The sequence below is a fragment of the Pelobates fuscus genome, chromosome 10 (assembly GCF_036172605.1).
Source record: "Pelobates fuscus isolate aPelFus1 chromosome 10, aPelFus1.pri, whole genome shotgun sequence".
NCBI classification, from domain to species: Eukaryota; Metazoa; Chordata; class Amphibia; order Anura; family Pelobatidae; genus Pelobates; species Pelobates fuscus.
The window spans coordinates 139,741,034-139,757,718 of NC_086326.1; the positions used below are offsets into that span (position 1 = coordinate 139,741,034).

The following is a 16,685-nucleotide window of genomic DNA, read 5'->3' on the forward strand; positions in this document are numbered from 1 at the left end:
GCCATCAAGGTACCTTGCAATGCCCAACATCTTCTGTAGTGAAGGGGTTAAAACGGCCAATGAATCGTGCATTTAGGAAGTTTACCCAAAATGTTCATGAATTATTTTTGATAAAAGAACGGCAAGTGCATTTGTCATAATACACTGCCAAAACCCTCATTTACAAATCCAAATTAATGCCAAGTAGTTAGTTTCATTGTATTGGAAATAAAGCTTCCAAACAGCATACGCATTATCTGCTGGCAATTGTTCGCCTCTAAAAGCCTCCCTATAGGACCACACAGAGCTGCACTACAACATACATCTCCTCTCGAATACCAAGTTGGAAAACAAATTACAATGTCCTTAATATGGGCTGAAGAACACCATGTGCAGTACTTTATCACGTTACATATTCCAACACACTTATTTGGTGAACCCATATTCTTTCAATTGTTGCAAAAACAAACAAACATTCATACAAAGGTTGTCAACAAAAGTGCACCTGTCATGAAGTTGGCACTAGTAGAATGTAAATGAAAGCCTTGGTGGCACTGCAAACTCATGTGCCATTTAGCTGACAAATCATAGGAGTTGTAGTCATTGCCGGACCTCGGGGATTCTCTTTTTGGGCAGTGCTTCACATTGTGAGTCATATGTAAAGTGCGATTCACGTGTTAACGTTGGGAGCCAAGAACTTACTGGAATGACCATGATGTTCCTTTCAAGGAAGATTTTATCGGCTTCTGGCGTTGTAGGACCGTTCGCACCTTCGGCAATAATCTGCATCAAATCAGAGGCACGTGTTAGTAATTCATAAACTTCATTAACTGCAAGTCAAGTTAATATCCAAGAGAAACCAGTCACCTTGGCTTTTATCCTATGTGCATTCGACTTTGTGAGTTGTTTCTCACTGGCAGCTGGGATGAGAATGTCGCACTCTGCCTCGAGAATGTTTCCATCATATGGCTGGGCCTTGGGGAATCCCACTATTGTTCCATGTTGCTGTAACAAAGATACACAGGTGAGAATTTAAAGACACACCACTACTCCTACTCTACTGCAGAATAAAAAGGAAAATTAAATAAATTAAAAAAATAAATATGAGTGCAGCCAGTAAAGCACCAACTTTTCAATGGAGTGCTGCCCATTCAGCTCAGTTTGTATAGAGCAAGAACCATGTCAACACATTTCAAGCTCTGTGGTTTATTTCACTGGGAAGGCAATATCGTCTGGACTCTCGCTATTTACCGACTGAACATCACTTGACAGTCAGTATGAATATGGATTTCCAGTATGATGCCACTTTTTTATGTGGAGCACTCAAATGTGCAGAATTACATGGAAATACTCTATGGAAAGGTAGTGAATTAAAAGGAGCCTGGTTGTAATCTCATTAAAGTGGTCTAGGCATGGGTCCCTGTCCTCTTAACCCTGCATTGTTTACATTTCAGGGTAAAGTCCACCTCTACTGGCTGTCAAAACTCAGCGACGTGACAAGAAAGCCTCTTTCCTATGGGGAATTTTAAATGCATATGCATCAGTTGCTGTGCATTAGGAAGCCAAAACACTCTACATGGAGGACATTGGATACTTAAAATTGTGTTCCCAACACTATGTAGTGTTCCTTAAAGCAGGGAAGTGTCCGCCCGCTTGTCCAAGAATAAAAGTAACAAACCACTACACATCTCACACGGCTTACCAGTTTGTAGTCTTCAAGTTCTTTAGGGTCAATACCATTTGGATTCCAGATGGTACCATCAATCTCACCAATGCCAACACATTTGGCACCAAAACGGTGGAGATAACGCATGGAATGCAGACCAACATTACCAAATCCCTGTTTAAGTAAAATAGGAATACATTTTATAGCAATACTTACAACATCACAACGCAATGGGTGGGCATGACTGAACTAGACATGGGTTTGTTACGGGCAAATGCAAATATTGTATTTCTCAAACTGTGTACTTTGTCTTTAACCCCTTAAGGACCAAACTTCTGGAATAAAAGGGAATCATGACGTGTCACACACGTCATGTGTCCTTAAGGGGTTAAGAGATATTGCAAACTGACAAGGTGTTAGAAATGGAACATTGTTTTTCATACATGTTTCTTTAAGCAATAACATTCTACCTACTTTCAGTGCATGTTTATGCCATTTTGTCCTAGACAAAATACAATAATGCATAAACAAGCTTCAAGGCTTCAGTACATAATATACTGCGGTAACCCTAAATAGATAAAGATGTACAGACTTTAAGATGCCATATTGTCCTAAGTCAGTGAATTTCCCATGACGTGTGCACCCTTACGTCTTAGTTATGGCCTTATATTTTTACCAAGTTAAGTGAGGTCCTAAAATGAATAAAAGTAAAAGTAGTTACTTTTTCATATATGAACTACAGTAATCCTAAAATGAGACACCTAATGTATAACTATGTGTACCTTTTAAATGTTAACAGAGGAGAGATTTGGAGACAGACGCTCCACCTTATAATGACAGAGAGGCTGACATGACATGTTCAGGAGGGTATGTTAATCTATTAATGATATTTGCAAGCATTTAGTTTAATCTTATAAACCCTGCTATAAATTATTGTAATGGATTTTATAGGTCTTCCATTTTTTATATAATAAATATCTAAAAGAAAACTTTATCGCTTCCAAGACCATCCTTATTTTATATTGTATTCTTAATTATTTATATATGTTAAATAGAGGATCGCTTACCAACTATAATTATGGCTAAGGTATCTGTATTGGTTAGCCCTGCTAAGTTCTATGCTTTAAGATGTTATAGTGGTAAATAAGGGAACCAGCTGCGGTTACAGCTTAAATACTCAAGACATGAATCAAAAAAAGGAAGAAAAACTTTGTCTGGAACTTCACATATTGCCAACTTACTTGGAGTAAGAACTTACAGGATATGGATGTTGAAAAGTTGCATCAGTGTAATGAGTATGTGCACATTTGTTCTCCCTCTGTAAAAACGTTTGCACTTCCTGTACTTGTCATTTAGCCAGTTTACTTATGAGAATTCCATAAGCTGTATGTTAGACCAACGCAGCAGATTCAGACCATCAGATTAAAGAAGCAGAGGTTTCCAAACCAGTTATCAAGGCACACCTACCATTCCAGGATTTAGAGATTACCCAGTTGTGTCAAAGTATTTTTTTTACTTCCTTCTTGTAAAAACACCTTGGACACAACTGGGTAATCCCTAAATCCTGGACTGGTAGGCGGGGCTTGATGACTGGTTTGGAAACCAATGAATTAAAGAGACACGCTAAGTACCACAACAGCAAACGGTAGATGCAAGCACCTAACCCCCTTAAAATCGTCCCACGATAAGCTGTCAGACAGTTTGACACTTACCTGGTTCTATTCGGCACCTATAGTTCTGTCAGTACAGCTATGCATAAGTTCACAGATTCACACTAGCCTACGAAGTTCCATTATTGCTGGCTGAGAGCATCGGCTGTTTGTAAACTGTGTGACAGTATCTCATTAAGAACTTATCACTCTGACGATGTGACTCAATGTTGTCAAATAGAAAAACACGAGCATATTGATTGTGCTCCACCACCATGGCAGCATTCCTTTAATTAGTCATCAAGCCAAGTCTGTAAAAAGCAGACAGCTAAGCCTGCCAGTGGAAACTGGGATTGTATGGCTAAGCAGGTTTACTAATGTAATCAGGAAGTGCTGTTTTTGTATGCCTTGTACATGCATGTTCAGCACTTCAAACAGGCACTGCTACAACAACTGAAGGAATCTGGTGCCGCAAGACACACAGCTTCTTACAAGGAATGTCAGAGGCACACACCCCATGCTTGAAACATCAGCTAGTCATACTGAGTATAGCTTCCTCATTCTGGTTCCAGACAAAGGTAATCTATTTTAGGGGCTAACTGAAATATGCAAGACCACTGACACCTACCAGGCTATCTGCATTTACAGCAAACACACGTGTACAAGTGTACTTTGCCATTAAAAAGATCTCCCTCCCCCCCTTTTGTGCATGCAGCTTCAACAATAAATATACGGTCCATACAGGGCGTTTTCCCAGATCTAGAATTCCCCTATACATTGCACAGTAATCCAGGTTCTGATGAGGCATGAAATGAAACATGCTTTACCTGAATGACAAAGGTTTTGTCACCAAACCCAGGAGTCATGCCCAGCTGGCCCATGTAGGAAGCTTCATTGATAAAGTTCTCAATTCCATGGAAGACACCCCGACCAGTGGCAGATATACGTCCATGAATTCCTCCCTGGCTGATCGGCTTACCAGTTACACAGGCATGTGCATTAATATCCTGCAGAGCAACAAGTGTGTGAAAAATGTTTTTTGTGACAAAAAAAAAAAAAAAGGTTTGGGTTTTCTCTTTTAGATAAACTTTTTAAAGACATTAAACAGATCAATTATATGCTGCTCTAAAATCAGCATCTCAGTGAGCCATGGACTCTTTCCTTAGACAGCCTAATAGGATGAGTTAAAGTGTAAGGCACATATCCAGAGATTTAAACAATTAACTTTACATGATATGGAATTCCTATAGGATCAAAGATATTCAAAAAGGCCCAAGACTTGAAAGCTTATTTGTAGATTGCCTAGAATTTTATTTCCTGCAGTAACATGGTGCCAACAAAATCCATTAAAAAAAAATAATGCAGTACTAAAGGAACTTTTTCACTTTATGTCTGGACTGACTGGATTTCCTATACAAGTGAAGAACTGGATTTATGTAAAAGCTCCCGGTGGGTGGCCTTCACTAGGTTTAACTAAAGACAACTGAACAGCTTGGATTTTGAAAGATCATCACTAACCGCCTTCACATTGAAATAGTTTTACCATAGAGAAAACATAAAAGGTAAAGACATCAGATGGTGTATAAAGGTATAAGAAACACAAGGTTAAAAAATATATATGTAACTGCATATTATTAATGTTATTGGGCAGTGCAGCTTTCTACAGCTAACCAATCCACAGAGTTACAGGAAGTTATACCATGAAAGCACAGCTTAACGTTTAATCGTATACTTTTACATACGAGTGTTCCAACAGCCGGAACCTAGAGTACCCTGCAGCAGGAAGCGTCTTACAGCATGGCTTCTAATAATGGTACATGCATTCTGTGTGCCCTCCTCACCAAGACTGAGGCCTGAAAAACATGCTCTCTGCATGAACCAGTCTATAGAGAAGAAAAATAGAAGCCCCTAGGAGCAGTAACTACTTCTGCCATAGTGATTTACAAGGAAGCACAGAGGAACCCAAGGGATCGCAGAACCAACCAGACCATCGGACAGACAGGCAAGTATGGGGATCTTGTGTATGTTGACGCCCTTACAAGATACTTAAAAAAATATTCTTGCCCCTATTTTTAATAGTTTTACTGCTTTCAGAACATGTCCAGTCCAGTGAGGAGGTCTGCTACTCTGGAGCAAAGTATTACACTGAGACATTCTGCTGGTTTCCAGGGATTACTTCTTAGTTCGCACTTTATCAAGCCACAAAGATGTAAATTGTTGGACAAACATCCACTCAGTCTTAGGGTTAAATAATGAAATGGCAGGTTCACAAACTTACTGTGTGTCCAATAGTATTAGCATAAGTATCTGCTATCCAGGACATTTCCCTCTCTCCTGTGCTCATATCTGGAGCTGGGACATCGATGCCAGGCCCTTAAATGAGAGAAAATATTGTTTAACAATCTCCCAATAAGGAAGAAATAAATCACTGAAAAGGGAGAAAGGAAGGGGGAAAAAAAATGAATAAAATAAAATTTCTGAATCCGCATGTTAAAACGAGGAAGTGAAAACATGTCCTTTTACATCAGCCATTAATGGGGCAGACTAATAATTGCAGCAGTTTTGGTAATCCATGCAGTTATAAGCAACTTTATTGTACATATTCAATGAGCAATGAGCTGTTGAGGTGCATGGAGAGTCCATTTAAGAATTGAAAATGAAGTTTATTTGGCCAATGTAAAGACTGAGGTGGGTATGAGAAGACATACAATCAGAAGAAAAAGGACTATATCTTCAGATTCCAGTTGAGAATGATGGAGAAGCATTGGACACAGGGCCTTAGTCTAGTGTCACCCTATTTTGCATGCGGATACCAGATATTTCACTTGCAAGGCTGCATCTCTAAGGCAATACCATTTCATTAGGAGATGGACATTGTGCTTAGACTCTCTTTAAAGGGATATTAAGTACATGCCCACTAAAATCAATGTTTGTGGGACAGTGGTCTTTTGACAATGAGGAGCAGTGAGTGGCCGCTGTCCATAGGAATATTATTGGTCATTTTGGTTAGAAGAGAAAGCAGAGTGTTACGTACATTGAGTTAGCAGGATACCCACACAAATCAAAGTGACCTAGAGGAGCAGTCCAGCACGGATGGCAAGGATGGCACAGCCAGCACCCCATTGTGACATTACTTTGATTTCCAAATAGACCCACCACAGGTTACAGCCGCAAGCTGATCTCAGGCTCATCAAGTTTTCCCTTTGTGGCAGCCCTAGCAGACTAAAGCTAGCTATTGTATAATAATGTGCAAGTGGCTTATTAAGCAAACATTAAAGGCATTGATGGAAGTTCAAGCTGGCCCTGCACAATGGCTGCTACCCTGCTAGAGAGGCAAGAGCCAATGTCATTTCCAAGGTGACCTTCAGGGAGAAGTGATTGCCTCTATGCCCCATTAACAGTATTTAAAATCCCTTTGCCCTGTGCTGTGGACATCCTTATAATTTGGAAAGAAGATCTTTATTTGGTGTAATAAACAGATGTTTAAGAAGGAAGCTGAGAAGATACTGGAAACACGATGATTGCAGAGGTTAGAGATGGTGAGAGAGAGTGAAGGATGCCCTATTAAATAGCTGTATCAAGCACTGGAGACTGTGCCATACAAGATAAAACCCAATACATCAAACCTTTAATCCCATACAGCAGCTCTGCATACTTACCGATAAAGCCTTTCTTTGCCAGTTCTATCGTGAACCTCCTCGTAATCTTTTCCAGCTCTGCGTCCTATGGTGGGAATAAACCAACGAAAATGTTACATTTCCCAAGTTAATTAAAGCATCTTCAAACAAAGATACAACTTTCAAAACCATAAACACTTCACTTGCCATAATGTTTACTTTCTTTAAACGACAAAGCAGGAGAGGGACGAGCCCCGGCAATACATTTACAGAAAAGCCATGTCTCGATGCATTGCCTGGGTCTAGGACACACTGCAGTTACTCAATGTAAAATGGACTTCAAAGTTGGACCACAAAAGAGGGAAGTGGAAGCATTTTAAGCAGTCTCCTCCCATGCAGTGTATTAGCTGGCACAGATTGCTCTCGTAATGCTGCATGAACATCGGAAATTGGGCTTAGTTATCAGACTACAATCTTCATACACAAGAAAAGGAATCGGTCACCATGGGAGCGCCGAGTCCGCCCCTGTATATAGAACCTCAGTAAGTAATCATTTCTTTCTGGCATCCGCTTTGAAGTTCAGATTGGTTTTCAGTCTAGAGTACAATAAACTGACTCTCTTCCGCAGGCCAGCTGACTAAAGCTAAAGATCGTAAGCTCATTATCTAAATAGAAATTAAGCAAACTTTCTTCACTTTCCATAATTCATACGATTTCAGAGAAAGATGCATTTGTAAGACATTAGGTTAATGAACATTCAAAACCACATTGTAAGCCCCATAAGTATGTGCACACAGCCAAGCAGGACCAGTTGACAAACTTTTCTTCAGATCTCTCAAAGGGCACTCACACACGTTCGAAAATGTAGGTTAGTGCCGATTTTGTTTTTAAATCCATTGTAAAAATAGCTTTGCTCCATAAACATACCTACACTGCAGTCTCTATCCGCTCAAAAAGCACTACAGTTCATAAAGCAATGGCAGGTTTCTGGGAATTGTAGTTCTAAGTGCTGGCTACCTAGAGCAGAAAGTAGACAATTGAACCATAAGTCCCAGAATTCCTTGCTGTGCCAATAAGACTGCTTATGGAAAAAACGCAACAGTTCTATGGGAAGTTAAAGTGTGTCAAAAAGTGGAACAAATGCTGACCTTCAAGTAGACATCCAACATTTGGACTTTTTTGGCATAAATTTAATGCATTATCTACAGTTTATAAAACATAAGAAAGACATATCAACCCCAGCTTGGGGTGTCCTTTCAAGTGTGAAAAACTTACCGAGTAATTCCTAGGGTTTATTTTGACACCCGCTTTGGCTCCACCGAAAGGCACATCTAAAAATAAAAGAAACGTGTCCGTTTTGCACAGGTACATATCATATACATCCAGACATCTTATTTTTCCATGGTAGACAATCTAGGTTATTTTATTTGGGATATTTTGTTTTCCATATGAAAAAAGTTTCTTTGAGTCCTACATTTTTATACACTCATTGAATTGTACCAATGGATTTTATTGCTCAGTAGAGAGCAGAGTTTGGGGCATGTGCATTACACAAAGCGACAAATACAATTACAGCCAGAAAGCAGCTGGAACAGTGGGTATAGTCCCTGATGTTTGTACTGATCAGAGTGGTCCTCACAGGAAACTGCCTGTGATTGCCCACACATTGTAATGGAGTCTACCGACTGCCTTATTCTTGCAAAACCACTTGTGGCAATTCAGCTGTAATGGAAAAGTCACTTAATTGTAAAAATAAGCCTCTTTTGGATTACCCTAGCCTGGTCTTTTGTATATTTTGCTGTATAACGTAGCTTGGATGCCCAGCATTCGGGCATGGAGAGCTATCCATAATTTAACATATGCAATTCTTTGCAGAGTGTTCCTGCGATACTAAAGCAAAGCAGGGTAGGGAGTTTAGGGTAACTGTGCAATGTTGTAAAGATTTAAGCCTTAGAAATGCAGAAAAGGGCAGATTGCCTTTAACGTCTACTCAGCCAGCCATGAGAATTACATGGCTGTCACTGGTGTTTAAAGCGGGCATAACGTTTTACAGCACAGAGTCCCAAACAGCATTTCTGTTTATTTATGAGTGGTTCGGCTTTCAATGGCAAGCTGGAAGTCTCAGATTCCACATTTCACAAGTTCTTACAGAGAACATCTCTTCTGCTCTTGCATCCATAAAAATACAAGACTAATATACCACATGACTGATTGATGAAGAGGTCAGATTAGGACACTGATGTCGCTGTTCTAGTGTTCAGATTGAAATTCTACATAATCTCAGTATTTTCTTCACAGGTAGATATATGCCCAAGGTATTTTTTGCAATTAAAGTATTCAAGACAAATGTAGAAGAATTAGGAGAACTTACCTACAACAGCACATTTGTAAGTCATCAAAGAAGCCAAGGCTTTTACTTCATCAACGCTAACCTCTGTGCTGTAACGAATACCTGAATGGAAAGAAAAAAAAATGTAAGGTTAAGAAAATAACATTTCTCTTAATAATAAACCTTGTAATGAAAACCAAAAGTGAGACTAAGTAGTGCTCAGAAGGATTCAAACTTATGACTTGTGAATAAAGTCCATAAACAACTATTACTCTGAGGGCAGTAACATCCAGGTTAGATATTCCGTTTTAACATTACAGGGACACTATAGTCACCCAGACCACTTCAGCTCAATGAAGTGGTCTGGGTGCCAGGTCCCTCAGGTTTTAACTCTTCAGATGTTAACATAGTTTCAGAGAAACTGCTATGTTTCCATAGCAGGGTTAATCCAGCCTCTAGTTGCAGTCTTCCATATTATGCCTCCATCACGCAGAGTGTCCATAGGAAAGCATTGAGAAATGCTTTCCTATTGACAGCTTGAATGCGTGCGCGGCACTTGCCGTGCATGTGCATTCGGCTCCGCTGACTTTGACAGAGGGAGCGGACGTCGGCGGGGGAAGGAGCCCGGCGCTGGAATAAATCAAGTAACTGAAGGGGTTTTAGCTCCGGGCACTATAGTGTCAGGAAAACCGCTTTCTTTTCCCGACACTATAGTGATCCTTTAAGGTTTAAAAGCAAGTTGCCGAAACACGTTCATTGAAAGGTAAAAGGACACCCAGGTTACACAGACAGCAAGTAGGACTCATTACTGCTTCAGTGTATTTTTTGGCAAAGCGTGACAAACGCCATAAGCCAAGTAAAACCCATCTAGGGTACTCTTCAAGGTATAACCTAGACCTGGGGTGCCCAAAAGGTAGTTCAACATCTAGGGATCTACAACTCCCATAAGGGTTTGCTGCATGCCTTTAGAATGACAAAACATCATAGACGTTTTAAAACATCTGGGTATCAACCTTTTGGCAACCCAGACGGTAAAAATAAAAGAGGAGCTGATTAAACACATAATTTCTCTGTTTATTGGGACTAGGGTTAACCCATGACTTCTAAGATACATGTTCCTGTGCTGAATTTTAGGTTTCGAAGAGGAGAATACACCAAAGTCCTACACATATGAAGCCTCTAACACCTGAGGTGCCAAGACAACCAGCATTAAAGCACCCTGCTAAATTGGCACACGCAAAATATGGGCAGATATTTGTCCAATTTCTAGGCAACATGGATGTTTGTGTTGAACACTGGTAAACAATTTCCCTCTGTGGTTCCTGACAGGAGACTCAGACAAAATGCATCCTTAGAAAGGAATTTTTGTACAGTATGACTCATTACTTGCTAGTTTTTCGGCATGAAAAAAAAAAAAAAAAGTTTCCACTGGATCAAAACCAAAAAGCTTGCTGAAAGAGACCTTACCACTCCCTAGTTTCAAAGGAGGCTAAATAAGCACCAGCTGACATTTTGTTGAAAGGGCAAAAAAAAAAAAAGGTTTTCCTCCATTTTGCATAAAAATAAATGAATCACTACAGATCAGCTTCAGAAGGGCGTTTGTATATACATGTGGGATTCATATAGGGCAACTAGTAAAAAGGTTTAGCTGGTCTATAAATGAATATCTGCACATCTAGCAATTTATTACACATCTTTCACGACTGCTCCAGGGAGAGTGTGCTCAACTGCAACATGTCAACGTCGACGTAAAGTATTTAGGTATACTACAGACAAAGTTTGAATTCTCCGAGTCACACCAATCTATTTACAGTATTTGCCCCAAGGTTAAGGCACTTCTATAAATACATTTTAAAAATAAAAACAAGTGCACTTTTTGAGTGCCTAGACTAGTACAAATTATCATTTAAAAACCAAGTAACAAAAATCAGACTTTTTTTTTTTTTTTTAAACTACACACAGGTTGACCTGTGACATAACCAGGCTGTATGATGAAATAGAGAGCACTTAAACGCTAACCAATAACTATTGGTTAAAAAGAAACTTGATTCAAGGTCACGACAACGGAGATAGCTGTTCGGACAGATTCCTTCAGGAAGGTCACAATGAATTGACAGCATTTGCACTTTTACCATACACACAGTTATGAAAAAAAAAATACTATGTTTTTCACTGAAACAGGAAAACAAAAAATAAAAGCAGACCACCCAAACAATCGAAGTAGAGTGTATAAACAATTTAGTTGCAGCTAAGCTCTATACTAGCAAAGCGTGTTGATGTTTGCATCAATGAACTTCATCTTAAAGGAACACTCAGCGCACCAGACAAAGTGCAGGTTATGTTTGGCCCCGCAACCTGTAGCCCCACCTCCCATTTGTATAAAATCTCTTCCTGGTTGGAAGTACAGAGCGCAGCCAATGAGAAATCAGTGTGAGCTGACCTGCAGAGAACTCCTTGCCATATAGTGCAGTAAGATGACAGTGATTGGCTGCAGGGTGGCGTTATGTCTGCAGTTCAGGTCGCCTCGCATTTGCCAGCTGCAAACACACTGTATGTCTAACCAAGAAAGGTTTTGTGAAAAGTGGAGCATTACCAACGGGGTGGTGTACTGATGCATAAAGATGCAAGAAAGAAAAAAAAAAAAAAACACTATTGCATAGCAAACCGTTACGTTACACTGGTTTCCACCATATAACCCAAAATGATTGAAATACATCTTATGAGATACATTGCCAATTAAATTAATTGTAATCATTTATACAAAGTTGGAGGGGCACATAGGATCTCATTACATCTTTGAGAATTCAAAGTGATCTTTATCTACGAGTCAGCTGTCCGAGGCAGAATGAATGGGTCATGAATGGGTCGCACTGTGACTATTTAAAATGACTGCAATGGCCTTCAACACATGCGATCATTTAGAAGCAGACAACTGTCAGACTGCAGCAAAGGGGACAAAGTACTAGATCAACCAAATACATCTTAGACCAGACAGCACAAATTACATTTTAATCTCCAGAGAACAACAGAGTGGTCAGAAAGCCTGTGGCTACTCCCTATTCACCAATTGATCCTTATACCATCTAACTCTATACAAACCACGACAGCTGGTTCATAGTGAGTGCACCCACAGAGAAACGCACAATGAATTATATTGCATTAAAGGACACTAGGTGTAGTGAGCAGTGTTTAAGACAATGCTGCCAATACACAAAAAGGTTTGTAATGGGTTTTTGTTTATGGTAATTGGATCTGTGATTAGGTCTTCCCTGAGCATAAACTTAAAAAGATCTAAACAATAGGCTTCAGCAGCTGATCAATAGTCTTAAATACATTAATATGGAAACCATTGCAGGCAGGATATAGATATAGGAAGTTCCCCACAAAAGCGATTACCAGCAGAAATTAAGCCCAGTAAGAGAATATGACAATAAAGATAAGATGTGCAATGCACAGAATATGCTGTGTTTTACTAGTGCCCAGGACAATGAAAGCAAATCCCAATGTCCTGCGGACTCACCTCCAGCTCTGTTCAGGTATTGGGTCAATAGGGCCATTAAATGAAAATCTAATTACATCCTATACATTGCATCTACTGACTATTATAGTAAATGGGGATTCTTAATGTAAGGACATTGCGGGACTGACTGAACACCTTCTATAAACCTGCATAGCTCATAAGGGTCTATCAGGATAATGTCCATTAGAAGATAATAGTCTCTTTGCAGATCATCGTTATTCATACAATATTATTAATAGTCACTGTATTAGCAGATACTACTGTCTATATAGCTGTATATTATAGGAATAAAATGTTAATAACACACTCAGCATACTTTGCGAGTATGGAGACTGGACCCCTGGGCTATATCAGAGGATCCAACCTGGGACACTCACATTATACAGAATAATAACACAGGTAGTGTTACCCCCGGTGTCCTGCGACTCGCCTCACTTGCAGGATGTCCGGTGCTGGCTGTGCCCGGTATCCCCTGGTATTCCCGGTAGTATAGTATTACCTCCCTTGCAGGGGGTCCGGTGCTGGCTGTGCCTGGTATCCCCCCCGGTAGTATAGTATTACCTCCCTTGCAGGGGGTCCGGTGCTGGCTGTGCCCGGTATCCCGGTAGTATATTATTATTACCTCCCTTGCAGGGGGTCCGGTGCTGGCTGTGCCCGGTATTCCCGGTAGTATAGTATTACCTCCCCTGCAGGGGGTCCGGTGCTGGCTGTGCCCGGTATCCCCCCCGGTAGTATAGTATTACCTCCCTTGCTGGGGGTCCAGTGCAGGCTGTGCCCGGTATCCCCCCCCCCCCCCATGTCTCGGTAGTATAGTATTACCTCACTTGCAGGGGGACCGATGCTGGCTGTGCCCGGTATTACCCCCCGCCCCCCGGTGTCCCGGTAGTATAGTATTACCTCCCTTGCAGGGTGTCCGGTGCTGGCTGTGCCGGTATTACCCCCCCCGACCCGGTGTCCCGGTAGTATAGTATTACTTCCCTTGCAGGGGGGTCCGGTGCTGGCTGTGCCCGGTATCCCCCCGGCAGTATATTATTATTCTTACCTCCCTTGCAGGGGGTCCGGTGCTGGCTGTGCCTGGTATTCCCGGTAGTATATTATTATTATTAACTCCCTTGCAGGGGGTCCGGTGCTGGCTGTGCCCGGTAGTATATTATTATTATTATTACCTCCCTTGCAGGGGGTCCGGTGCTGGCTGTGCCCGGTAGATTATTATTATTATTACCTCCCTTGCAGGGGGTCCGGTGCTGGCTGTGCCCGGTAGATTATTATTGTTATTATTATTATTACCTCCCTTGCAGGGGGTCCGGTGCTGGCTGTGCCCGGTAGTATATTATTGTTATTATTATTATTATTACCTCCCTTGCAGGGGGTCCGGTGCTGGCTGTGCCCGGTAGTATATTATTGTTATTATTATTATTACCTCCCTTGCAGGGGGTCCGGTGCTGGCTGTGCCCGGTAGTATATTATTGTTATTATTATTACCTCCCTTGCAGGGGGTCCGGTGCTGGCTGTGCCCGGTAGTATATTATTGTTATTATTATTATTACCTCCCTTGCAGGGGGTCCGGTGCTGGCTGTGCCCGGTAGTATATTATTATTATTATTACCTCCCTTGCAGGGGGTCCGGTGCTGGCTGTGCCCGGTAGATTATTATTATTATTACCTCCCTTGCAGGGGGTCCGGTGCTGGCTGTGCCCGGTAGATTATTATTGTTATTATTATTATTACCTCCCTTGCAGGGGGTCCGGTGCTGGCTGTGCCCGGTAGTATATTATTGTTATTATTATTATTATTACCTCCCTTGCAGGGGGTCCGGTGCTGGCTGTGCCCGGTAGTATATTATTGTTATTATTACCTCCCTTGCAGGGGGTCCGGTGCTGGCTGTGCCCGGTAGTATATTATTGTTATTATTATTACCTCCCTTGCAGGGGGTCCGGTGCTGGCTGTGCCCGGTAGTATATTATTGTTATTATTATTATTACCTCCCTTGCAGGGGGTCCGGTGCTGGCTGTGCCCGGTAGTATATTATTGTTATTATTATTATTACCTCCCTTGCAGGGGGTCCGGTGCTGGCTGTGCCCGGTAGTATATTATTGTTATTATTATTATTATTACCTCCCTTGCAGGGGGTCCGGTGCTGGCTGTGCCCGGTAGTATATTATTGTTATTATTATTATTACCTCCCTTGTAGGGGGTCCGGTGCTGGCTGTGCCCGGTAGTATATTATTGTTATTATTATTATTACCTCCCTTGCAGGGGGTCCGGTGCTGGCTGTGCCCGGTAGTATATTATTGTTATTATTATTACCTCCCTTGTAGGGGGTCCGGTGCTGGCTGTGCCCGGTAGTATATTATTGTTATTATTATTACCTCCCTTGCAGGGGGTCCGGTGCTGGCTGTGCCCGGTAGTATATTATTGTTATTATTATTATTACCTCCCTTGCAGGGGGTCCGGTGCTGGCTGTGCCCGGTAGTATATTATTGTTATTATTATTATTACCTCCCTTGCAGGGGGTCCGGTGCTGGCTGTGCCCGGTAGTATATTATTGTTATTATTATTATTACCTCCCTTGCAGGGGGTCCGGTGCTGGCTGTGCCCGGTAGTATATTATTGTTATTATTATTACCTCCCTTGCAGGGGGTCCGGTGCTGGCTGTGCCCGGTAGTATATTATTGTTATTATTATTATTACCTCCCTTGCAGGGGGTCCGGTGCTGGCTGTGCCCGGTAGTATATTATTGTTATTATTATTACCTCCCTTGCAGGGGGTCCGGTGCTGGCTGTGCTGGGCCCGGTAGCCCTCCACCACCTCCCACTCCCCGTTGTCCCGTTTGATGGGGAAGCTGACGCTCAGGACGTGGTTGCACGGTTTGATGATCCGCAGGATCCCCTTCACCCGGACCCGTTTCTGCTCCTCGGTCTCCCGGGTGCGCAGGTCCTCCAGCAGCTTGTCCTCCACGATGCCGGCGCCGCGGTCGAAGAAGCCCTCCACCATCTTGAAGAAGTTGGGATCGTCCTCGGCGTCCACGGCCTGGCTGTACCGGCGGAGGGCGGCGGCCGAGGCGGGCAGCGCGGAGTCAGCGGCGGAGGCCAGGGCTCCCCCATTGCGGGTAACCAGCTCCCCCAGGTAGCGGAACATGGCGGCAGCGGGCGGCGGGCTGAGAGTGCGGGCGGACAGAGCGGCGACCGGCAGGAGGACAGCGGCTGACACCGCGCCTTATATAAGCTGCCCAGGGAGGGGGCGGGGCCGAGGGAGGGGGCGGGGTCAGGGACGGGACTGCTGAGCGAAACAACAACCGACCGCGTGCACCATTTGGAAAATGGGAGGGGCCGTGGGCGCGCGGAGAGACAGGGCGGGGCTCGCGGGCACGCGGGGTTGTGGGCGTGGCCTTAGACCAAATCACCTGGATACAGTCTCAGTGACATCACTGCCTGGCAGCCAAGGGGTTAAACACTGAGTGTCTCACTATATAGCAATACTGGCAGCCAAGGGGTTAAACACAGAGTGTCTCACTATACAGCAATACTGGCAGCCAAGGGGTTAAACACAGAGTGTCTCACTATACAGCAATACTGGCAGCCAAGGGGTTAAACACAGAGTATCTCACTATACAGCAATACTGGCAGTGATAGGGTTAAACACTGACTGTCTCACTATATAGCAATACTGACAGCCAAGGGGTTAAACACAGAGTGTCTCACTATATCGCAATACTGGCTGTGATAGGGTTAAACACTGACTGTCTCACTATATAGCAATACTGGCAGCCAAGGGGTTAAACACAGAGTGCCTCACTATACAGCAATACTGGCAGCCAAGGGGTTAAACACTGACTGTCACTATACAGCAATACTGGCAGTGATAGGGTTAAACACTGACTGTCTCACTATACAGCAATACTGGCAGTGATAGGGTTAAACACTGAC

At 42.5% G+C, this 16,685-nt stretch overlaps 1 protein-coding gene across 2 annotated transcripts in view; it reads right to left on the minus strand.

The window, feature by feature from the left end:
• The window catches only part of LOC134574519 (glutamate dehydrogenase 1, mitochondrial), a 28,392-nt gene extending 12,464 nt beyond the window's left edge, over positions 1-15,928 (minus strand). Inside the window, exons 1-9 of one of the 2 annotated variants that reach the window (XM_063433624.1) lie at positions 15,513-15,928; positions 9,283-9,363; positions 8,187-8,242; positions 6,954-7,017; positions 5,573-5,667; positions 4,122-4,301; positions 1,682-1,819; positions 847-984; positions 682-762 (exon numbers count right to left, since the gene is read on the minus strand). In XM_063433624.1, the coding sequence (XP_063289694.1) occupies positions 682-762; positions 847-984; positions 1,682-1,819; positions 4,122-4,301; positions 5,573-5,667; positions 6,954-7,017; positions 8,187-8,242; positions 9,283-9,363; positions 15,513-15,897 (1,218 nt within the window). In that variant the 5' untranslated portion in view covers positions 15,898-15,928. Of the gene's footprint in view, positions 1-681; positions 763-846; positions 985-1,681; positions 1,820-4,121; positions 4,302-5,572; positions 5,668-6,953; positions 7,018-8,186; positions 8,243-9,282; positions 9,364-13,259; positions 13,286-15,512 lie in introns of those variants that run through there. The other variant, XM_063433625.1, reaches the window with a different exon arrangement.
• Between the last annotated feature and the right edge of the window lie 757 nt (positions 15,929-16,685).